The 25,402-nt window shown below is 38.9% G+C and overlaps 1 protein-coding gene across 1 annotated transcript in view; it reads left to right on the forward strand.

The window, feature by feature from the left end:
• Nucleotides 1-25,402, forward strand: part of ptprub (protein tyrosine phosphatase receptor type Ub) — a 171,825-nt gene that overhangs the window by 107,412 nt on the left and 39,011 nt on the right. The window contains exons 7-12 of the mRNA XM_079470498.1: nt 5,061-5,354; nt 13,539-13,856; nt 14,922-15,031; nt 18,009-18,210; nt 20,929-21,031; nt 21,313-21,586. Of these exons, the coding sequence (XP_079326624.1) occupies nt 5,061-5,354; nt 13,539-13,856; nt 14,922-15,031; nt 18,009-18,210; nt 20,929-21,031; nt 21,313-21,586 (1,301 nt within the window). The remainder of the gene's footprint in view (nt 1-5,060; nt 5,355-13,538; nt 13,857-14,921; nt 15,032-18,008; nt 18,211-20,928; nt 21,032-21,312; nt 21,587-25,402) is intronic.

The raw sequence follows: 25,402 nt of genomic DNA on the forward strand, positions 1-25,402 counted from the left end.
CAGTTTTGTAATAAGGGTGTGTATTGTACCAATTTAATAGAAGTCTTTTTTGTATAAAATGGGTGTCTAGTGAAGTTTAAATTCTTTATAGGCCACGGAATAAAATGTTCTAATGCTGAAGTGTGTAATTTTAATTTTAAAATACTTTCTACTATTCCAATTTGATATTCAGAGACTAAGTACTATAATTCAGATGGTTTGATTCCTAGTTTGAAAACACAGTCGGAACGCAGCATTATCCTCTCGCCCAACTCAACAGAGCAATATTAGCTCAAACAATGTATTGAATTTGGAGCCGGGCTATGTGTTTATCCAACTAATGGAAGATGAAGGGAGTGCTCATGAAAACTAGTAGCGCAAAAAAAATATTTGAATAAAAAATTACCCTTAAAATAATACATTTTAAAGGTGCTGTGTCTCATTTTTGGGAGAATCTATTGAAAGTAATGCAATAGAATATACATGTCTTCAGAGGTGTATAAAGACCTTATATAATGAAGCTGTAATGAAGATCCATATAAGGAAAGGAAGGAGGCGGGAACCGGCGAACATGTAACAAAACTTTCATTAAATAAACAAACAGCAAACACGGAAGTAAAAGACCGGAAGTAAAAGAAACTGCTGTCCTAACTTGTGCACTTTTAGATCCTTAAGATTAATATAGATAGAATTAATATATTAATATACATAGAATTATTCAGATCAAAGTTAATTCGATTGTTATTCAGTGGACAAAAGAAAACCCTACTTTCTTTTTTCAATCATGTAATTTGACAGCTGCCAGCTTTTGTGCAAACCTCTGTACCCAGGTCAGATTGATATTCCCTTAAAGCCTAAGGAGAAGTCGGGAGTAAAATGAGGAGCCATGTGGGGTGTTCAGCATCCGTCCTCAAGGTGTACCGAGAGAGGTTATGAGACGGCGGCGTGCTAATCCCATTGATAGATGTAGCAGCACGGATTAAAGAGAGTTTGGAAATAGGGCTTTACTGTATGCCACAATGTGACCCAGAAGCACGGTATTATAAAACCTTCAGGCTGTTTTCTAGAAACGTCGTCAAAACCTGAAATTAAAAATCACAGGTAATACACTGAAGGGGAGACTTGGCGGTTCATGTCTGTTTGCACACCCACGCTGTTTACTGCTCACACTGTAACACAGGAGTCACTGCTGCAAGGCTATTCGTTTCTTCACACTCCAGTGGTAAAATCCATATTCCCCTCACGTGTAAACAGTTGAAAATACCTCCCAATAAAGTCATTTGATGTTTCTTTCGTTTTTGGCAGGATGGAAAGGTGGTGATTTGTTGAGTTTAATATTTCCATCACACCTGAATAAGATTTAACTCATAATGACTTTGTTGGGAGTCTGAGTGAGTTGTTTTACTTTGTAATAAGGTTAACTTATTTATTTCCCTTCAGATATCTTTCTTTCGTTTACATTTATTCATTTAGGAGACACTTTTTCATTATGTTAATTTCTTGGGAATCAATAAGAAATCATTGCAATAGGAACTTGCCTATAAAGTGCTAAATGCCTTTAAAGTAAGTGCTGTCAAATCGCCACTAATCGATTCCAAAAATAAACGTTTGCGTTTATATGTGTGGGATTTATAATTATATTTATAATAAATGAACACACATACATATGAAGAGTTTGGTTCCAACTAGGGGTCATGTTTTTTATTATGTTAACATGTTTTTATTGTGTTTTATTATGTGTGTTTATCTGTGTTAGTTTGTTATTATGGCACAAATCAAAACAGACCAACTGCAGTTTGATTGAAATTAATTGGACTGCACAATAAAAAAACATGATATTTTAGTTATCTCATTTTGGAACCAAACTCTTCATATATATTAAGGATGCACCGATACGTACATTTTAGCCGAGAAGGATAAGCAATAATTCTTGAACGTTGGAAGCCGATAACCTGAAACATTGGCCGATAAACAGTACCTAAATATTAATATAACATTTTCTGAGCCTATACTTTACACCATTCTTTAACTTTTTAACTTTTCTGGTATAATGTTTATTTAATAAACATATTATATACGTTCTCCCAGAGCGACGCAGAAAGGTGTTCTCAATATCTATAAGTCTAACAGGTCTCAAGACAGAAAGCATTCAGACAACAGTCTGCTTCGAACAATATGCTTTTATTCCTATTATTTACACATTTACACATATCTACATAAACAATGTTCTGCTAATAGCAGTAAGTGAATGATCATGACAGAAAGACAGTACTGTACTGTATTTTAACTGTGAGCAGCGTGCAGCTAAAGTGGTTTAACCAGATGAAATTATTAATACTTTATCCGCTATTAGACGTATATCGGGCTAAATTTTAGTGTCGGCCGATACCGATAACATTAAACATGACCATTTATCGTTGACCCAGAGATAAGTCATAGGAAAAGTCAGTGATGATATCTCCGTTTACATAGCAGCCACTTCTTTGAATCACGATTAATCGATTTGACAGCACTACTTTAAAGTAAATATAAATGTTAAATGTAAATGCTGTTAAGATCTGTGTCGTCACCAAATTCAAACTCAATTGTCGTGGACTGTTTCTTTGGGACTATATCTTCCGATATAAAGCTGTTGTGCCGCTTGTCACTTCATCATTATGTTTTCGCAAAAGAGCTGCAAACCCAATGCATTTGGAACAACATGAAGCAGAGAAACTTAAGAACCCCACCAGCACCGTCATGTTTCTGAGCTTTAAAGCCATTTTAGAATAAAGCTGCATCACTACAGCTGATGTTATCAGCCCTGGCTCTTACATCAACAGTAGGTCCTATTTAAAATGCATTTCCGCACCCCAGTTAACCACAGCAGATTGGCCCCGCCGGACGTGCCCATAAAGCTATAGGCCCTTGTGCCGGCACATCATTGATGCAATCTCATTACGTTTACCTTAAGTTACCCTTTCCCTTCACTCCAACCATCATGTTGTCTTCCGAACTGCCCTCCCGTGCTTGTTCCTCTTGCTAACTAGAGGCTAATCACTCCTTTAATTAGTTTGATCAACTCATTTCACAACTCGGTGTTCCTCATTGGGCTCATAGATTATGTAGCAATACCCGATGCAGAAAAGCTGAAGGGCTAATGAGAATTGTTCTCAGTCACTCAAAATGGTCCAGGATTGTTTTTCGTTCTGAGTAACTCTGAAGTAAGCTTTGGAAAAAGGGTTTTCCTGGGGTGAAATTAATAATCTGACCTAGCCAAAGTTGGATAGAGGGAGAATTGCAGAGAAAGGAATGAGATTTCAATGTCGCTTCTCATACGAAAGTGGGATCTACGAAGTTGACTTTATATTGTTCTCTTAGCCTTTTTTCCCTGACAGACAAGATGAGCTTTATTACTCCCTGCCATCTCATATCCCTCCCAGGAGAGTCTCTCTTTGTCCCTGGCTGGATATTTGCCATGTGCATCTGGCCCTCAGAGGTGTAGCTTGCGGACACAGCAGACCAAGGGATTAGTCATGGGAAATATCAGTGCTGACATCTCTGTTTACATAGGAGCCACTTTTTTGAAGTGGTTTGTCATGACACCAAGATCTCTGTTGTCGGGTTTCAAAGCTACAACAGTAAGAATGTATGGACCATTATGCATGATGTAAACAACACTGGTCCAGAAGCACTTCCTGTTTCAGTTTTTTCAATATAATTAGGTCTTAAACATGTAAGTTTATCATTTTGATGAAGTTCTAAATGCTCTGTTGGTTGTATATTGGTGTTAAGTCTGGATATTGTCAAGAAACGAAACAGGAAGCGCTTCTGGAAGTCTTGTTTACGTTTTGAAAATTGGTCATTATACAATGGGAGGACACATTGGGGGACATATATTGTTATAATATATTATATTCTTATTTATTGTAATTTTCTGTTGAAAAATGTAAATAAAAACTGGAATGTATTTGTCCATTAAATAAACATAACCCTGCTGAAAAAAAGGAGAACCCTCCCAAAAGCACACAAAAATGTTATGGATTTAATGGTTGTAATGGGAATTGATTTTGGTTTTAATGGAAAGCTTAATGGTGTCTACTGGCATGTCATGGATTCTATTGGTGGGGTGTTATCCGTCAGATTATTCCTATTGAAATAATGCTGAAAACACTCTAAAAAATGAAAAAGCAAATGGTTCATGATAGTATTTTAATAGAAGCCATTCAAATTTCTGTGATGGTTTCTAGTGGGTTTCTGTAGTTTTTGCAGCAGGGTTACACACTTATTGGACAAATCTTGAAAAATGGTCTATATGCAATGGGACAGACTCTTTATATTGTTGTAACTATGGTTTTTCAAATTGAAATAAAAAAATGCAATGTATTTGTTCATTAAATAAATTATTTAATTACAAGCAAGCGTTCATAACCATTGGCTCAAATTCTCAAATACATTTTTTGACAGAACTGTTTACCTTCCATAAAGATTTCTGTCTCTAATTGTTTAAAACCTCAAGTTAAGTCAGAAATCAGGCTTTTGATATGAAAAACATAACTTTTCCCTTGTGAAGAAAATGGGACAATTTCTGTTTCCAAGTTATCGTGACTGCTGTGTATCAGGCTGCATAGAGCCTCAGGGGAACAGATATGAAAATCATCCACTAAGCAGCGTGAGCGCATATCTGACGTTCCTCCACAATCTATAGGCATGAACATCTGTTGGTTTACTCAAAGCTCTCCCTGGAGGATATGAAAGAGTTTTTTCTTACAGGTTTAACAGATTGGTATTTCTACCCTTGACTTTGTGGTGTTTGTTTTACCATGGTACCAACCCAACAGTGTCTGTGAGGTCTGTAAAGATTTTAAGTGGCTGCCAATGTGAACATCGCTGGTCAAGATAAGCTTTATAAACTTCTTGAAAGAGATTAGACAGATTCGGTTCAGGCTATGTTAAAGGGTTTATATTTTTTCAGCTTGGGCTTACTCGGTTCCTTGTGTTTCTTCATTCACTTTACCTTCTAACTCTAATGTGCACTGTGTGTTTTGTTATGGTTTGCTTTCTGTAACTTCTAAATTTACTCTCTTTTTTCTCCATCACAGTGCCCCCATCTCCAATTGCTCCTCCCCAGCTGTTGAGAGCCGGCTCCACATATCTGATCATTCAGCTCAACACCAACTCCATCCTGGGCGACGGCCCCATAATTCGTCGGGAAATCGAATATCGAGCCAGTCAGGCACCCTGGTCGGAGATTCTTGGAGTCAATATGCTCACCTATAAGCTTTGGCACCTGGACCCAGATACAGAGTACCATATCAGTGTGCTGCTCACCCGGCCGGGTGAGGGTGGGACCGGACCACCTGGACCACCCCTCATTAGCAGAACCAAGTGTGCTGGTGAGTGACCAAAGAACTTCAATTACATGTTTGAGCGCAGTTAAAGAAAACCTGAACTTGAAAATTCTTGCATTATTTACTGCCGCTCATGTCATCGTTTTTTTAAAAATACAGCTTTTGCCATAAGACAGATCTTAGTGGGCTGTCCAAATCACCATGAAAGTAATGTGTGAACTATATTCCACATCTTCTGAAGCCATAATTTAGATTTGTGGGAGTAAAACAAGTATAAACTAGTTGTTTTGATTCACGTTTGAATCAGGATGCAGAGTTTGCTCTGTTTCATGAAAACCTATCTTCAGAAAATAGAGGCTATAGAGCAGAAAATAGAGGACATAAAGCATGAGTCATACTGAACGCATCATGAGGGAGTAAATGATGGAATTTTCATTTTTGAGTGAACCGTTGGCTTAATGAGCAGCGTTAGAATTCACAGAGCAAATTCGACTCTGAAAATCCGTTCCTAAAAAAGCGAATGAGTTATTTGAACTGAAGTTTTCTGAACCGAAACGGCGGGCATCTCTCCCGTGGCGCCTTCTTGTGCCTGTCAAAACAAACAGCGAGGGGGACGGCAATACATGCTTCTACCTGCAAATGAGAGTCACTGCCTCCACCTGCTGCTTCACAACCAGAAAGGGTGTGATTAGGTAGATTGGTCCTCTTTTTATCCACGTCCAAACACAGGTTTGGGGAATCTGGCCCCGACCTGGTCAACGCGATAATGGTCACCATTTTACAGCGTTTCGTGTTCCAAACACAGACGTGCCCATTACGCAGGTCACCACCTGCCACTTTTTATATTCAGGATGACTGTTCCCAAACCAGACTGAAGCGGTTACCATTCATCTGAATCCAAGAGCCAGAAAAGAACAAAGGGTACCAAAGACAACACTGGAACGAAGAGATTTCTGAGTCACCTCGACGGAGAAATATTCTCTGTAACAAGTATGTGTCTTAAACAGCTTTTGTCTTCAAAAGAGCGGAGGGAAAAATGAACAAACGTTCGCGCTAAATATTTCCTGCTGTTTCCATTTTGTCCTATACATAAAATCTTGATCGAAATTTGTCTTTAAATTAAGTATTGGCATCATATTCCCAGCGGTGCAGCCTTCACATGAATATTGGGGCTGTTCATGCTGCCATCAAATTTGCTGAACTGTTAAAGATGTAATTTGAACTCAATAGAAGCACATCAGTGGGATTGGAAGTAAAATGAGGTTTTCCGTAACTGGTTCGAGCTCAAATCTCCTGCGTATTATTCCGTCAGCCGCGTAGAAGAGGAAGATATAATTGAGTGCTTGGAGGAGTATGCTGGTGGGAACAGCATGTTGTGTCGGAGGCTGTGAAGTTTTGATTTGTTTGACAGGGCTTGTTCACACACACGCGCACGTACTTTAAGTGATGACTTATTAATCACAAAGAGACGAAGTAAAGTCTACAGTCATGCGACTTGATGCTCTGATTTCAGTTCAGTGAGTGTCAATGCGACCAATGTTAGGTCTGCTTAGGGTGGCTATACAGTGCAGCTGGCATGCTAAAGAGATTCTAGAAACAAGTTATATTTCCTATAACTTGCATTTTATGACGGATTTGAGGTTGTTTAATTAAAGGGACCGTTCACCTAAAAATAATAATAATTTTACCTACTATGGTTGTCAATGGTGGCCAAGAACTGTTTGGTTACAAGCGATCTTCCAAATAATCTTTCTCTGTGTTCGTCAGAACAAATTGATAAAGATTTGGAAGAACTTGAGGGTGAGCAAATGAAGACATTTTTGGATGAACCGTTCCTTTCATTCTTGACTACGTGTAAATGGTATTGCTCAGTTGCTCTGTGACAACTGTAGAGTCTTAATGCAGTTTATTTTTCATTCATTTGTCAATTTAATCTCAGATGTGTCTCCTAAACTTTTGGGGAAAAAATATATCATAATAAGAATGAGACTATGCTTGACAACGAGTATATGAATAGGATATCTCAAATCATTTTGTCTTAGGTTGATGGAGCATAAGAAATGAGAGAATCATTTATGAACTCAGAACACATTTGCGGTCGATACTATAGCGAGCTATCATGCATTACGGCAGAAAATAAGCACAGTAATTTAATCAGGATCCATCAAAGAACTATAAAAATATTACTGACTGCAACTGGTGGCAAATGTACCAAATCCAGACAGTGCCCTGCTCACGAGAAGTCACATATGTAGAGTCCATTTCATAAAAGACAAATCTGAGAACCAGGAGCCTTAAGCAAAATGTAATCTCATTTTTTTAAGGAGCAATCCAGTACCTCAGAGATGACGTAGTTTTGTAGGCTAACCTGGAAGTAAGCATCGCTGGTTCCCTCGCCCAAAAGTCTATGCATTTTCCCATACACTTTTTCGAAAAGCCGTGATAAACAAAGGTTTATGATGTTTACACAGTTTGTCTATCAAGATAATCTTTACAAATTGACATAACATTTGACTTTTGAAGCCGAAATACAATCGTATCAAAAGTGAAAAGCTAACATGATGCTAAAAACAGACTACAAAGGTCGCTCGATATCAACGTAACCACCACCAAAACTCTTTCAAACTTTATTAAAGATGTGTTCCCTGCTAAGTAATTATTACTTCGTGAATGAATCTGCATCTACATTTTAAGAGATTTGTGCCCATGTTGCATTATTGTTTTATGCGCAATGACGTCTAATGTCCCTGCCAAAGGACTTGTTAGCATCTCACGATTTTAAGACACAATAAGGCTTTTAAAAATTCACGAGCGGATTATAATTAGTGTGTTTTATATCATAATATAAATGTGAAAATATTTAGAGGTTAATTTTACCAAATTCCCATTAAAAAAACCCTATAGACTTCGGCGCGATGGAACCGGAAATCCTAAAATGCTAACTGGCTTCAGTGGTTTGCATTCAAAAATACATCATCTCTGCTGCTCCCTATACATGTGATATTAACGGGACAGTTCACCCAAAAATCATCATTTTCTCACACTGAAGTTGTCATTGACTACCATTCTAGGAAAAATTACAATGGTTATTGGTGCCTCAGTTCTGTTGGCTTTCAAAACATCTTTTGTGTTCAAAAGAACAAAGAAATGTATAAAGCAATGTTTCCTATGGAAGTCAATGATGGTTTGGTTACAAACATTCTTCCAAATATCTTTCTGTTTGTGTGAGAACAAAGAAATTTATACAGATTTGGTGATGACAGAATTTTCGGGTCAATTGTTCCTTTAAATACCACATTAATATTTCTTTTTTCCTTATTGATTGTTGCACTTTATCTCAACTCTGGGCTGTCTGAACATTATACATCCAAGCATCACAAACCTCCACTTTTTCTCCTTTCCCCGCTGTGTTTTTTTGTGTTCTTCTTTGAGAGAGTATAGTATCTGCTCATCTGTCTTCATTCAACAGGTGAATCCACATTCTCCATCACACAGGCGACTGTAATCACCATCTCTGATTTCATATGAGCAGCTCAAGATAGCCCCCTTAGCTACATGTGCACAGAGACACCATTAACTGATGTGCACAGACCCACTGACATTCCCATTGCACTTGTGTTGAAATACTGCCGTCTGGCATCCAAACAGAGCTTATTAGTTTGTTTTGTAGTATGGAATATGTTCACTAGTATGGTTTCTCTCTCCGAACAGCTAATTTCTTCCAGGACAGAGAGTGGCTCCTCTTAAAAATTGGAGGAAAATTGAGATGAATGATAAGACTACTGGGTGGGATCTGGCTGCAGTTGAAGATTGCGTCCTGGTGCGAGCTTCCTGGTAGTGACCTAGATAAAAGATGAAAGTAGGCTCAGTTCTCTGGGCGCTGGAACTGGTGGACGTTAAGTGGAACGTGGCCAGCCCAGGCCAGGTGTGCTTGATGAGGCGTTGTCGTGTTTAGGAGAAGAGCATGAGGTGGACTGTGGAGGAATGTTCCTCAGGTTCACAAAGAGAATAAGACGGAAGAGTTACAGCAGATGGACCTCCACCTGCTGTTGGGTCTCTTTGGTTGTTCATTGGAGAGAGTTTTCGCTCTGGACTGTAGTTACTTAATGACTTAAAGACCTGACCCAAATACAAGCCTTTTGTCATCATTTAATCACCGTCATTTGTGTGAAGACCCGTGTGAATTTCTTATTTCATGAATAATATCCTGGAACAGACAGTTACCCTTGGCTGTCAGTATGTAAAAAGGACACTGAAAGTGTTTGATACAACTCCTGCTGAGCATCTTTTGTCCGTCTTTTAAAAGAGCAAAAGTTTTACAGGATCGGGATGACATGAAAGTGAATTAATGGTGACAGAATTTCTTTTTTTTGGATGAGGTGTTCCTTTAATGAGCAAGTAACTTAACAGCCGCCAATTCTTCATGATTTTTATATTAATGTAAGAGTACTATTCTTATTTACAAAGGTAATTAAACTTTTACTACCCCATCTTTCTCCATTTAACACATTTTAGCCAGAGTGCAATAGTCCTTTAAAGTTTTTGTTCACTCAAAAATTTTAATGATCTCAGAATTATGTCCATATGTAATATAAATGTATATATAAATACATATATATATATACATATACTGTATATATGACTTTATTTAGCAAATCTTTTTTTTTAAGAATGCCCATACATACCTGCGTCATACAAAAAACCCAACGTCATCTCAGTTATTATAGTTTTGTTCTCAGTGTTTTTGAAGTTTTATTAATATTTTTTTATTTATATTGTTTTGATGTTAGTTTTTAGCTATTTTGTTATCGACTTTTTCTTGTTTTATAATATTTTTTGTTATGTTGGTATATCAACATATATTTTTATATTGCTATATTTATTTTAATCTATAATTTTACTTCAGAAGACATTCACGTGAGAAGAAAATTAAACTTGTTTTGTCAAATTAAAATTGAACACACATTTTCACTTAATTATCACAAATATCGCACCACACTGATAGCTTTAGATATCATTGGCGTTTTCATTTTGTAATGGAATATCATAGAACAACTCATCAGACATGCATTTACCCACTGGAGTTCATTTTTTGAATGCCTTTATAACACTGAATGGATTTATCACACTGAAACCTACACACTGTTCAAAGAACAGTCATGCACATCTGGGATGGGATAAGGGAGTTACAAATATGAAAGAATCGGCATTAGCATTTGTGGCGTACTACTTAAATGATGTTTCCTTTCCTCTTGGCTCAACCGCCATTCCTTCATTCACCCCACTTAGTCCACCCTGTAACCAGTAACAATATTAGTTCTCTCTAAACATCTCCATGTATCTGCATTATCTAGAGTAATGGGACAGAAACTGGTGTTGTTTGGTGTTCCAGCTGGCCCTTGAGGAATTGACATGCCGCCCCAGGACTCTGGCTGCTCTCTCTGGGTTCGGTCCCATCTCAGACGAATGCCAAAGAGTTGGCGCTTGAAGCGCTGCTCTTGGCATCCGGACAAAGCTTTCAAACTAGGTTAAGGGAAGTAGAGTGGCACAAAAGGCCCTTTAAGCTCCTCAAAGAGCACAGTGTAGACTCTTGGATTGTCTTTTGAAGAAGACGCGCGCCAAAAGCAGCCCATTCGTTTGCTTTTTACTAACAATCAATAGTTCCATTAAGACGATCAACACTCTATTTTAGTTTTATATCCTGTTGGGCCAAATGGGTCTTTTTGTCCATTCAATGTAGCTGCGTGTCGTGTGTATTTTCAGAACGAATATCTTTGTCAATATCATTGTTCTCAGGTCGACCGAGGGCTCGATAAGAAACCTCAACGCACAGAGGCTTAATCTAAATGTAAATCTAGAAACTAAAATACAGCTTAATGGTTAGAAAAGTGTCTGAAGTTGTCTGTCATGTAAGGTGTTTTGGGATTTTCAGGGTTTAGTGATGCATGCCCTAGTGTTATTCGGCAGAACCGAATTAGTATTCTGTTATCCATACATGCTCTCCACAGTGGGATTCAAGAGTACACACAGTTCCTCTTATTCAGTCCCTTTCTGCTCGGTCTTGGTGCATGAGTCTCCTCGCCTTACCTTTTGGTTGCAAGCCCAAATCTTAAGAGGCAGCAGCGTCGTGTCCTTTGAGCAGAGGTTCAAAAGGAACAATGAAGACCTTGAGCTGTGACCTCATAGGAAGTGCATACTTCACACCTGCTTTGTTGTACCTTCCCATTTGGGCCCATTAGTCACCAGGTTCTTTAAAAAGAACAAAGAAATACAATACATTATGTGCAGATCTGTTTGACACAAACGCATTGATTGTCTTAATAATGGACCGTGACAAATGCGCTCATTGATAGTAGGTCTGGGTGTCCTTGATTCACCCTCATGCCGCCTGCACCTCTTTGGACAAACACTAAACTTCTTGTGCTCCCCACAGACAGTGCTTTCCTTTGTGTCATTATGTCAAACGCACCAAAGGTTGTTGTTGATCTCTGACCCTCACCAAATTAAAAAGGATTTAAAGGAACGGGCCACTTAAAATTAAAAGATCTGTCGTGACCCCCATGTTGTTCCAGGGAATTTCATTCTTTTTTAGATCGTAAAATGCAATGTGTCAGGGACTGATAACCTGGGTTGCTAATTACTTCACTTTTATCCTCGGACAATGAAAGTAGACTGTTAGTCCTTCCAACCTTCAATCACTGTAACGCTGGGTTCACACGTGAATTAAGTGAGTACATTTAATGAGTAAATTACATACAAAGTCAATGCAAAGACGCATTCAGATGCAAACCCGCGGCAGGCGGTGCGAATGACGCCAATCTGGCGGCGCCATCACCGCAAACGCGCGTCAATATCGTCTTCTCTGAGGGTTAAAAATATTTGTAATTTTGCATCACTCATAGAAGATAATGAACTTTTCTCCCGAGTTATAAAGAGCGTGGAGCTCTGTTTTTCGTTTGGCGAGAACCCAGCATAAGAACTTCTCCTCCGTCTCATATAAAAATAATGTCAAATTCAATTAGAAGCAGAGTTATTATAGTTTTGTTTTAGTTAATATTTTGAATATCAATGTTTCATTTGCATTTAATTTTCATTTCAGGTTCATCAAAGAGATACAAAATATTTGTTATTGTAGATTCCAGTTAATATCAAGCAAACTACAGTAACTCCAAAAAAACACAACTACACAATAAAAACATGATTTTAAAAATTGAGTTATCTGTTTTTGTAAATTAACTCTATTTTTAGCAATTAAAGAAATACTAAAATATGTTATATATATAAGATTTTATTATTATTATTTTTATGGATGCACCAATATGCTCCTACTCGTACTCGTAAAGACACACCGATACCAAGGCAAGGACATGCCTGACAGAACCAAATTAAATTAGTGCTTTGACAGTTTGTGAAAAGCATATAAAATTAAGATTTTTTTTCATACAGGCATAGGTATTGGTGTACCAATTTTTTAAAATGTTTTTAAAAATGGTATTGGTGCATCATTAATAATTATTATTATATGTACGTTTATTTATTTATTTTTTATTTATTCATTTTAATTCCAGTTTAAGTTTAGTTTTATTCATGTTCTTTTAATAATTTGAATTCATCTGAAACTTTTATTTTTAAACTTATTTTTCACCCCAGAAAGTCTTATTGCTTTAAATAATATTTCCACAATTTTTATTTTATTTTATAGATTAATATTAGATTTCAATTCATCGAAATGTTTGAGTGGTTTTACTTTTATTTACTGTAATAACCTTGTTTGGAATGGTTTGTCTTTTATACAATGGCTGTATGTAAATCCCGGAATAGTTGGCCTAATACAGTGACCTAGCACTAACAGTATCTGGGAGAACTAAATGTCCTTGAACAGGCCTTTTATTTTTGCCACCCCATGGCCCCTGGACAAGGTGCAGTCATATACTCGATTTGCTTGGTGACACGGAGGTGGCAAAAAGCGGGAGAGAGAGAACAACCAGCAGCCTGTGAAATTAATTAATGCAATTTGGCATTAGTTGTGTCCTCATTAGCAGGAGATCTGTCAACCTCCTGTGACTGTGGTTGCACCTCCTACCTGTGGTGGGTGGGGTGAGCGAGAAATTCTGTGACCCGGCGATTGTGCGGCATATGTTAACAAAATGGAAAAGTAGTCATACTGCTGTTTTTGACCTTGTTTCTTAGTCTTTCATTGTTTTCATGACCCCTCTCTGTCTCTAACAGAGCCCATGCGGGCGTTGCGTGATCTCAGGGCTTCGGAGATCCAATCCCGGCAGCTGAACTTACTGTGGGAGATACCAGCCTTCAACCTGACCCGCTGCCATACGTACTCGGTGTCCCTGTGCTACCGCTACACAACTGCAGGGGGCGGCGGCGGGCACAACACCACGGTCAGAGAATGCCTGGCCGTGGAGCACAACACGTCACGCTTCACCCTACGAGACCTGCCCCCTTATCACACCATCCAAATACGCCTGGCGCTCGCCAACTCGGAGGGCAAGAAGGAAGGGAAGGAGGTCACCTTTCAGACCGAGGAGGACAGTGAGTAATAGAGCTCTCACAGAATCTGAATCCACATATTTCATTTTTTATAAGGCCGAGTTGATGATGTTCCTGGAGTACTTGGTTAGAAAGCCAGTACTGAATAACAATGTTTCTATTAAATCTACTGACATTGTTTTAAAATTCACTTCTAATTATTCTCTCAGATCACCGTGTGCTCAATAGCCCGAGCAGTTCGGTGAAAAAACATTTTTTTTTGAAAAATTCAATACGCAAGCATTTTGTCCCGCCAGGAAGTGTGACGGAGTGAGAAAAAGAGAGAGAGAGGGAGGGATGGATGGATGGAAAGAGAGAAAGCGTTCAATTATAAACAGCTCTCTGAAGCTTCAATCAGCACTTCTTTTCTTTCGTGGCCCATCGCAAGAAAAAGTGATGCAGTCAGCGATTTTGACACTATCTGAGCAAGCGTGTTATTTTAGCCACTGGCTATCGATGCCTCACCGCCTCTCACCCTCCACAGCCACACACTGTGCACACACCCAGGGGCTAACAAGGATGACTGTCTACTCAGTGACAGAGCACAAATGGCTGTAAAAACATCTGCTGATGTGTTATTGCTGCAGTATGTCAGAGCTCAGAGCATCAGATTCATCTGTCTCTCCGGCTCCATTTCCTCTCTCACCATCATTCTTCCTCTCAGCATTTGTGTTCTTTAAAAGAACCTCTGTTCATATTAACCAGCTAAAAGAAGCTATGTCATCAACTGCAGGTGTTAGCGACACTGTCTTTCTCTCACTGGCTCACATTTAGCTCCCTGTTCCATATTACCTATTCAAATGACTTTGCAACAGTACTGAATCACTTCTATTAGTTACAATAGATGTGTCTCTGTAATACATTCGTAACAGAAGAGGTCTGTTTAAGCCTCAACCTTTATAATGAGAATGACTATAATGAGCAAATTACAGTTGACCTTTGGGGGACATTAAGGGATTAACCCTCTCACTTTGAGCAAATGGTACTGCCATTACTAGTCTGACAGCGTGAGATCATTTTATCTCTTCATTCCATTGACCAATGGCTTCCCTCGCTGCTTTTCCGTAGTTCCCGGCGGCATTGCTCCAGAATCTCTCACGTTCACCCCTCTGGATGACATGATCTTCCTCAAATGGGAGGAGCCTGTGGAACCCAATGGTCTCATCACACAGTATGAGGTATGTGCTTTACTGCTCCCTCATCGCACTCATATCAATTTCTCTTACGCTGCCCGAATCCTCTGCGGTCGGCTTGTGCGCGTCAGCATTTTCACCGGGTGAAATATCGACAAACCACGGTCCTTGAAAGACAAAACTTCCTATTGTGTGTTAAAATTGGACTGCCAGTTTAAATTATTTATGAACATGTGGCTAACATGCGATTCAGTGCGTGCGTGTGCACGCAGTATTGACCGACAGTGGAATGTGAGTATTTTTCATTCCTTGCTAATTCTGACTTTCAGGTAAGTGGAGAGGAAATGCTGAGCTGCTGGTTTTCAGTTCTCAGCTCGGTGAGTTTAAAGCCATGATTTGGACTTGTAACTGTATGCTGCCAGAGGCGTCCGTGCCACCAAGGCCAAATCTTCTTCTAATTGGTCCCTACTGAACCAGTCATCCATTGGTCAAGTAAATGACAGTAATGATCTCTGTGAGTTATACAGTATATGCAGCCTTGGACGATTATGCAATTTGTATTGTTTATGGTAACACGATAACTCGAACATTTCATAGGATGCTCAAATTTGTCATCGATATGTCACCACGCAACAATAATAGCGTCATGAAATGATCACAGGTAATTTAACCCCATGACATCCTGGAGTTAATTGCTTTGCTCAAGGGCACAATGGTGATTGCTTATAGGCAGCCCACACAGAATGTGCACCTGCAGAATTGCTCTGCCTGTCATTCACAGACGTGTGCACATCCCCCACTTTTGCATGTGAATATTTCTGATATTCTCAGCTGCATTTTGTCATGTCTGTTCCACAGAATATACTGTAGCTTATTTTCCTGCGGAGCAGAAAATGCAAGTCTACAGATTTTGTTCGGACCTGCGTTTGGCTTTCTACTTTTGCCCATATAAATAGAGCCCTAAGACAAAATAATTTAATTATCTAACATTATAATGAATGCAAAATGTTTCACTTTTTTGTTGAAAAAAGCATGAAAGAAAATTTGCAACAATAAGCTTATAATAATTTAAACCAGAAGTAGAGCTGTCGCGCATGATTTTGCTAGTATTATTAATCTGATGTCATTTGACTTTAACCCATGATGTACGTACCCCATAAGTACGAAGATTAACCTGCAATTTTTCTGTGTTCAGAGGTGTATAATGACCTTACATAAGCGTTATGTTTTATTATCTTAGAATAAGCAATTTCTATCTACACACATAGCGGGTCTACTTACATGGAATTTGCCATTTTGTTTCGATGCAGATAAATTGCTCTACAGTGTGAGTTTTGTAAATACGTTATCTCCTTTGGCAAAGAAAAGAAAACGTGACGACATCTTAGTCCTTTTGTCGGCTGCCGTATTGCTTGGAAAGAGAGGGGTGAGCGGTGGTGTGGGCCTTGGTTGCAATTTAAAGTCGTCAATTACCTCTCTTTGGGAATTAATTGGATTATTGGTAGTTTCAAGCCTGGCCATTATGACGGCATATCAATAAAAAACAAGAAGTTATATTCCATGATGATACTTTAATACGTGCTTGTGGTTGTCCACTAAAGGCTAATTGACACTGATTCAACAAACGCCAACCAACACGTTTGTTGGAATTTGTTGGATCAGTGTGAAACCCCTGTTGGAGAGTGACTGCACATGGACATGGCCTCCTCGATGAAAATGTGGCAGGCCTCCCATCCCTAGCATTTGTCCTTCCGCTCCTCTGTTCCAGAACATTCTCACACTCTTTCTCTCTCTCTGGTCACACTGCCTGACTCCGTGTCACCTTTCTCCTCTCTGTGGCTCCTAAAACCGTCACGCTGCAAAACACCCATCTCACCCCCGGAGAAAAAGTCACCTTTGTTTGTGGATCTATCGCTCGGCTCAGCCATTTGGCCAACTCGAGATTGTCAGAGTTTTGAATGCCACCTCTGTCCATCAAGTGTCCTCGTCCTGGTTGTTTGCACATTTTTTTTTGTCATCTCTCATCGATAATCCACATTTCTTTCTCTCCTCGGGCCTAGGCTACCAAAGTCGCCTCAAGGATGTTTTCTAAAAGGGATTTAAAGGCTTGACCTATAAAGTGGAGGCAAGGACAGGTTTTCAGGGCTTTGGCAGCATGATCTCCTCAGGCATATCGGGAGATGAAGAGAGAGAGGGAGAGCTTTTAAGACGCCTGGAGAATTCTCTCTCGTTTCTCAGATTAGCACATCGTCCACTTTTCTCGAAACACCATCGACAAAAGGCCTCGCAGGGCATTGTGTTCTCCCTTTGGCCCTCCCCCGCTGGTATTATCCAGCCTTCATATCTAAATCGACACGGAACGGCTGGATACAGGTGCGGTGGGAGCCTAAATCCCAACAGCACACTGTGCCGTGACCGCAGCCGAATTATGAAGCTAATACTAAATCACTCTGAGAGCAGTGCTGCAAAAGTTACTTTTAGAAGTAATGTTGCTTTTCTTATTATAAAAAGTAACTCTCTTCATTATGGTCTTAATTTGTATGAAAATAAATGGTATATTTGAATGTTACCTGCAGTAAATAATGGCTCATACTGTAGTAATGTTTGCATTTTTAAAAAGCACCAAATTGGGCACGGCACCATAATGCCACCCTATTTGTGCCATGTATGTACTTGATATTATGAATTATGATATATACCATAACTGTACCATGGATAACACCGGGCTAGCGTAACATGCCCACTAGCTTTAAATTGGTAACTGTGTGTAGGCTATCGTGTTTGTTTTTGCAGTAGATGTTCGATTCACATGTGAATCATTTTCAGCCCACTCGGAATAAACGCTGGTAAGGGTGTCAGGGTCAGCAAACCTTTTATAAAACATTGTTTGATCCGAGCTACCACACACCTACTCATCGCATGTTAAGTTCCAAAACAGTGAAGTGAACCGCCGTGGCAATATTTAATGTCAATATCATTCAGCTGTGACTCATTTTATTGGTTTTAATGTGTGCAATTACAGATTAGCTACCAGAGCATTGAATCCTCCGATCCCGGCATCAATGTTCCAGGCCCGAGGCGCACCGTATCCAAGCTGAGGAATGAGACGTACCATATGTTCTCCAACCTGCATCCTGGCACCACCTACCTAATCTCCGTCCGGGCCCGTACAGCCAAGGGCTTTGGCCAAACGGCTCTCACTGAAATCACCACCAACATTTCTGGTAAGGAGTGTGTTTAGGTATTGGTTGGGGTTGTAGGTGCTACTTGCTTATATCTGCTTCTCCTACATAACAATAGGAAATAGATGTACAGTGACATCCTTGCATTTTGTTTTCATTAATCTTTTTTTATTCACCAACCCAACACTTGTCAATAATCTAAATCAAATTGAAGAAATCATACAGTGCCATCTACAGACTATGACTAATATAAGCATGTGAATAGAGAGATGAAGTTCAGCCATCATTTATCTACTGTGCATAGAGCAACATGCTCTGCTTTGTTTTAAAGTCCTTTATTTGTCCTTCAATATTTGAGAAAAATATCAAATTTGTATATTTGAGCTGGATTTAAAACCTCCCTCCATCTGTGTGTTGGTCTGTCTATTCAGTTTTTTTCATTTCGTCTCCTTACTTGGTGCAAAAGCATGTTTGATGTCATACTGAAGTGATACTAGAAGCTAAGTGGTTGGAGAACTTATGGAGGAGAGCAATTTCCTTTTGTCTGGATTTATTTAAATGAGAAATATAATTTGCATGTTGGTCATTTGCATATTTTAAATGCATATTTCAGTTCAGAGCCAATTCAGTTTATATAGCTGAGTGTACAGACTGTCAGGCTCCTTTGGGCTTTTGTCAGATTTCATAGTTAATTTGATATCTTAAAGGAACAGTTCACAACCAAAAAATAAATTCTGTCATCGTTTACTCACCCTTAAGTTGTTCCAAATCTGTACTGATGAACACATAACAATTCTTGGTCACTATTGACTACCATAGTAGGAAAATTGCTTTATAAAATTCTTTGTACTGTTGAACACAAAAGATGATATTTGGAGGAATGTAGGAAGGCAAACAGTCTTAGATACTTTTTCACTACCAGTGTAATTTTCCTACCATGGTAGTCAATGGTGGCCAAGTACTCTTTAGTTACAAGCATTTTTCCAAATATCTTTCTCTGTATTCATCATAATAGATATGGCGCGAATACGGCAAGTTTTTGGGTGTCTTTGGTGTATTCAAAATTGTCAATGCATGTATTAGACACGTTAAATAGCAAAAATGTAAGTGTCCAAACAAAATATGCATTCTATCTTAAAGTGACGCTCAGCCAGACCTGCCTGAAACGCCTTGTGTAACCACACCCCCACAAATCTACGTCAGTTTGTGCTATGATTTGACTAAGACTGCCCGGTACAACTGCTTTGGAACCTGATGTTCCAAATATGGTAAGAGGCGTTACATTTACGTCACACGCTTGCAGTATTCCACCAATCTCCATGCACTGGTTAACTGACCAATCATAGCACACCTCGCTTTTCAGAGTTTTGAGCTTTGTAAAAAATCTGTGCATTTCAGAGAGGCGGCCAAAGAGGAGATACAAACATGCACGGCATGTGTAAAATACAGCGTTTTTGAACCTTAAATCGTGTATAAACATTGCATTACATCTTAAACAAACAATAATATTCGTTTTAGCCTTGTCATATAACCCCTTTAATATAGAGTTTTGAAGAGACTCAACCTCCCTCGTTCCTTTGGATTGAGCATCCCTGACCTTCTGTTCATCTGAAGACAGAACATGTGCTTGGCTTTAGTGTAATTTGACAGAACTTTAATTTCAATAAAAAACCTGTTTACAACACCACGGGAGTTGAATAGACAGGAACAAAGTATAACAAAAACCAGGTTTCATATAAAAAAGGAAACACCTGAGTTTCCGGATTCATAATGCTTTGATCTCCGAAGTGAGTGCTCACGTGCGTGCGCGTGTGTGTGTGTGTGTGTGTGTGTGTGTGCGAGCACTTGCTCGTACATTATAAATTCCCACAAGGACCCGAGGAAGTGACACAGAGACTAAATCACAGCAGATGCTCAGAACCCAACAGGCCCTTCAAGAGCGTTACACGCTTTGCTATTGCCTCAAAGAGAACTGACATCACTGTCATCCACACCATTCGCAACTGTCCTGACTTACAAAACAGCACCATATGCTGCTGTCAGCCAGACACGGCTGATGCTAAATCAGGATTCCTCATCCCCAGACTGATACAGAGCCATGTGTGTTCAGACGAAATATATTTCTTATATATACTTGTTGAATATGTAATTATGGAGAAATCCAGATTTTTGGAGGGAGTACTTTGGTTTGTGTGGAGGGAGAAACACAGTATTGCATATATACGGCCGTGGAAAAAATATGACAATTTGAAAATAATTTCTTCCGATTTTCTTTAGGTATGTTTTTACGCAAAATTATTTTTTGTTTCATTCCGTGAACTATTAACAATATTTATCCTAAATTTCAAATACATTTTTTTTCTATTTACATTTATTTGCAGAAAATGAAAACTTGAGAATACATGCTTATGACGTACACTGTATGTATTTAGAAAAAGTAAAAACATTTTTACATATTAGTTGCATTTAACTAGTTACATGCAACTCAAATGTGTCTGTGACATTTGCAAGGAAATGTATTTGAACACCCTGTCTGCAGTGGTTGAGTGACAGCTCTGGAGGCGGCCCTTCACTACTGTCCAGAATCATATAGTAATTATGCTTCAAAACTGATGTGGCCATGTGTGTTTTTGACTGCCTCTGAATGTGTTTTGAGCAGTTTGACAACTCAACATTTGTGATCAGATTTCACCAGATAAATCAATGTACCTTTAGTAAGGTAATTTACATCTCATTCTCTTATTTTCTATTTCTCCGTAGCCCCTACGTTTGATTATGCAGACATGCCGTCCCCTCTGAGTGAGACAGACAGCACCATCACAGTCCTGTTACGTCCAGCACAAGGCAGAGGAGCTCCAGTTAGGTGAGCATGGCATTTCCTTTAACAATTTGTCATTAAAAATACTGAACAAATTGAAATTCCATCACTGTCTGTCCATATGAAATCTACAGTCAGCTCCATAATTATTGGCATCCTTCATAAACATGACAAAAGAAGGTTGCGAAAACAAATCTACACTGTTTATCTGTTTGATCTTTTGGTTTCATCGAAAAGTGCAAGGAAGGATGCCAGTCATTTTGGCATCACATACATGACAGTCTCTTCCTAATATTGTGATTGAATACATCACTGTGTCTACACAGCACGTATCAAGTGGTCGTGGAGGAGGAAATGGTTCGAAAGGTGAAGCGAGAGCTGGGTGCTCAAGACTGCTTCCCGATTCCCACATCTCACGGTGAAGCGCAGGCCCGCGGAGCACCGCACTACTATACAGCCGAACTCCCACCGAGCAGCCTCCCAGAGGCCACACCGTTTACCGTGGGAGACAACCACACCTACAACGGCTACTGGAACAGCCCTCTGGACCCCAGAAAGAACTACCTCATCTACTTCCAGGCCATGAGCAACTTTAGAGGAGTGAGTCTACACATCTTTATCGTTTTATGTAGATCTCTCACTTCGTAATGGAACACAGTGTAATCCTTTTCAAAAGCACGTTGATGCTAATTTGATCCATCTTGGAATGGTATCCTTACACACATGGTGACTGATTGTTTTCAGCATGCACCGTAGGAGATAAATTCCCGAACCTGGACTACATAAAATAAAGCGAGAGAAGCAAGCACAGCTGACAAATCCATAATTAGCCGGATGTCTAAAGACACGATATCATAGCTTGTTCTCACAAGATGTCCTTTTCTGCGTTCTGTTTAGTTCACACCCGTAAGGTAACACGTGTCACAGTTTCAGTGTGAAATTAATTACAAAGTATCGCCGTGCATCGAGCTTTAAATCTCGGGGTCTTATTCAAATGCGAAAAAGCAGCCTCCGAGCGCCCCATCCACATAAGAGGATAAACAACGAGGAGTACCGTCTCGCTGGCGTAGACCATTTTACAGAGATAATTGGGCACAGGTGCGGTTGATCAGAAATAGATCAGCTGGCAGTTTGTGGTGTTAGGAATGGCTGAGTCTGAGAAGGAGAATCAGCTGTACGGCGTAAGCCTGGAAAATAGCTGGGGAATTGCGTCTCGCAGACTGCTCAGAAATTGATCCGGATGGGCGCCAAATAAGTTTCTGGCTTTATATTCTGCGCTGGTCAAAGGTGTAATGTAAATCCTGGTTAAAGAGTGCATAAGATTTGATTTGATTTGATTAACGCTTTAGCGATGGATGGAAATATAGTTGGTTGTGGTCAGTAGTTCATAAAGGCCTATGATCCACTGGGAGATGGTGTCAGGTCTGATCAATCTGCACAGATGCTCGCTCATTTTGTCTGAACTCATTGGAGCTACTGTAACGCCAACACGATACTGTTTCACATCAACACTGCCTGATTCTCATCAGTCAGATTTTAGAATTGCCTACACAAATGCTTTTCTGTGTCCGAAATCGAACATGTCGTTGAATGTCCTTCTGGAACCTTGAATGTCTAAATTCGCTGTTTCTCAGGAAAATATACAGTACTTTTTAAATACTGTTGTCAAAGTTGCCAAGCACTTTTTGATACTTTTTATCGGTTAGATATTTGCAAAACCCAGTGACAAAGAGAAAGGGTATATGATGATGAAACATTTTAATCACGAAATATGGAGAAGGAATGCGACTAAATGCATTTGCAAGTGGAGGTAAAATGACAACAAGGTAATTCAGATATAGGATTCCTGTCCATTATTCGAGGGCTGTAAAATATGGAAGAAAATATATAATTTAGTTTTTTTAGCTCATCATTTCTACTGATAAAAAAACTGTTATCCATAAATATGTGCATGTCTAAAGCTCACTTCAATTGATTGTAAATCATTATATGACACCTACAATCTAAAATTGAGATTAGGAGCATCAAAGTAGTCAAATGACAAAATTATTTTGAGGTATTGCTGTCAACTATAGGTGATATGATAGATTTGCTAGTCAGTAGTACTGTATAATGCTGAAATTAATCATTTTGAATACTGAAATGAATGATTTTACTGACGCTAAGTTTTATTACGTTGCACCAAAAATACCAAAAGTGGCTTCTGAAAACATTATTTTCAATCTTTGACATGACCTTAGAGTCAATATTAAACACTTCAAAGTTAAATTTTTCCAGAATGTTCTTAACATTATGTAGAATGATTTAATAATTTATAAGCAAAGAGTAAATCATGAAATGAAAAATGTCGAAGCTGTTTTCCCAGACAGGGTCACATATTGTACATGATGTTATAATGTATATCACTTCATATACAAATCTTTGCCTCTTTAGTTGTTGACTCACTAGGCAGAAAATTTAGGGACAGGCCACAAAACTCCATGCGTACCAGCTGCCATCTTGAGTATGACAGGAAACTTTTGGTTTTTATGGTTATTAGTTACCTGCCATACACAATTATACACTATTAAACCTCTAAGCATTTTGGGCTTCGGGGAATGAAAAGAATGTTTTAATGGTCCATTTAGATTTGACACCAGCTCGCAAACCTCGTCCTCAAAAAAATGTGGATGACATTTAGAAGAAGGTTATCTCTTTGGCTCAGTACCTTGAGGAATGGATGAGCCAGCTTGGCTCATTTAATTTTTCTGAACAGCAATTCAGAGATGCAAAACTTGGATGGACTTTACCTAGCGTTACTCCACAGTTGGGTTTTGGATCGGCCTTGAAGAGAAATGTGCCTGTTGACCTTTAGTACACACACAAACTCCCTTTCTCTTTTAGACCCCTCAGGGCTTTTCTGTCTGAACTGAAAAAACGCCCGTCAGCCAAGCCATTGTGACTCCTCTTCCATTTCTCGCTATTTAAAAGCATACGACTTGGAAAATGATCGTACGTCTCCATCTCCTTTGGGCTCTGCTGATTTACTTGACCAACCTTTAGCTAAATATTCATTTTTATTGGGCTCTATTTTATGCTGCAGTAAGTGCCTTAAAGGCTGAAAGTCTGAACCAGAGGGAATGTATCTCAGGAGAGTTAGCTAACATTTTACTACTACCCACTTATCAGTTTAAACAGTTGTGTTGTGGGCAAGCTTTCTTCTTTTCTTGAATAAGTCCTGACAGCGTATACACAATGTTAATATACTTTGTTTTGTCTCTTGGCCAACTCTATAGCTCTAAGTGGTTTTCAAAGGTTTTGGTAACAGCAGTTGTGAGGGGAGAAAAGTCTAGTAAAAATAATAGTGCAATTTATTTCATTAGGGAGCTGTAAATCCTTTCATGTTTTTGTGAAATGTATGTAGTTACATTCTTGGGATTTTGTATGTTACACACAGCCTTGAAAAAGTTAAGAGACCACTCAAAAGGTTTTTAAGTTTTTCTGATTTGACCATTAATACTTAAAATATGTGTTTATGTGAAGTGATTATTTTTGTTTAATTCTCTGTAGTAATTCTCTTAAATCCCAAATAAAAAGATAAAGATCTTGAATTCTGAAAAACATATTCATATTCGTTTTTAAAAATCACAATACAAAGGTTTTTACAACTATGATGTGTCTTTGCATTCTCTCAGTCTTTCACGTTACTTTTGTTCGACTTAATACAACAGACACTGGACTGGAATTGTCACAATACATGTAGAAATGCTTATTCAACACATATCTGGAGTAATCTCTTATTTTTAGCGGCTGCATGTGTATATTTGCTTTCAAGATTTTTGATTCTCGGTTGATTTTTGATTCAAAGGATGCTTTCTTCCTGAACCCTTTGTTATTTACGTCTTGTCCTTTGCTTCCTTCACAGCCCTTAGAGGCAAAGCAAAAAGATTGTAGCTGTCAGATTTTCTCTCATTTATACGAATAGAAAACATTATTTTCTCTCTTTTACGTATATTTGTTACTGGACCCTTTGGGACTGACCGGACATATTCAGGGAGTCTTTTTTATCTCTAATTGCCTACTTTTGTTCTCCTTTTGAAATCTCTGAAATCTTGAAATCAGGATGGATGAGCAGATCAGGTCACATTTCAAACAGAAATGCAATTACGTATAGCATAAAGATAAGTTATTACTATAATTTTGATGGCGGTGGAATTATATGAGTGTTTAATGGTCATCTATTATTATCTCTTAATAGTGTTTTCTGCCTTGCTCTCTCTTCCACCTCTTCTTCCTTCTCTAAACTAGTATGAGCCATCTAATGGGTTATTTTACCACCTCCCTGGACGTGCTATATTTGTAGTGCTCATAATTCATTTACTTAGCTCGAGTTTGCTGACAGATCCCCTTTTGCAGTGCCTGCCATGACCGTTCCGA

The sequence above is a fragment of the Barbatula barbatula genome (genome assembly GCF_947034865.1).
Source record: "Barbatula barbatula genome assembly, chromosome: 12".
NCBI lineage: Eukaryota > Metazoa > Chordata > Actinopteri > Cypriniformes > Nemacheilidae > Barbatula > Barbatula barbatula.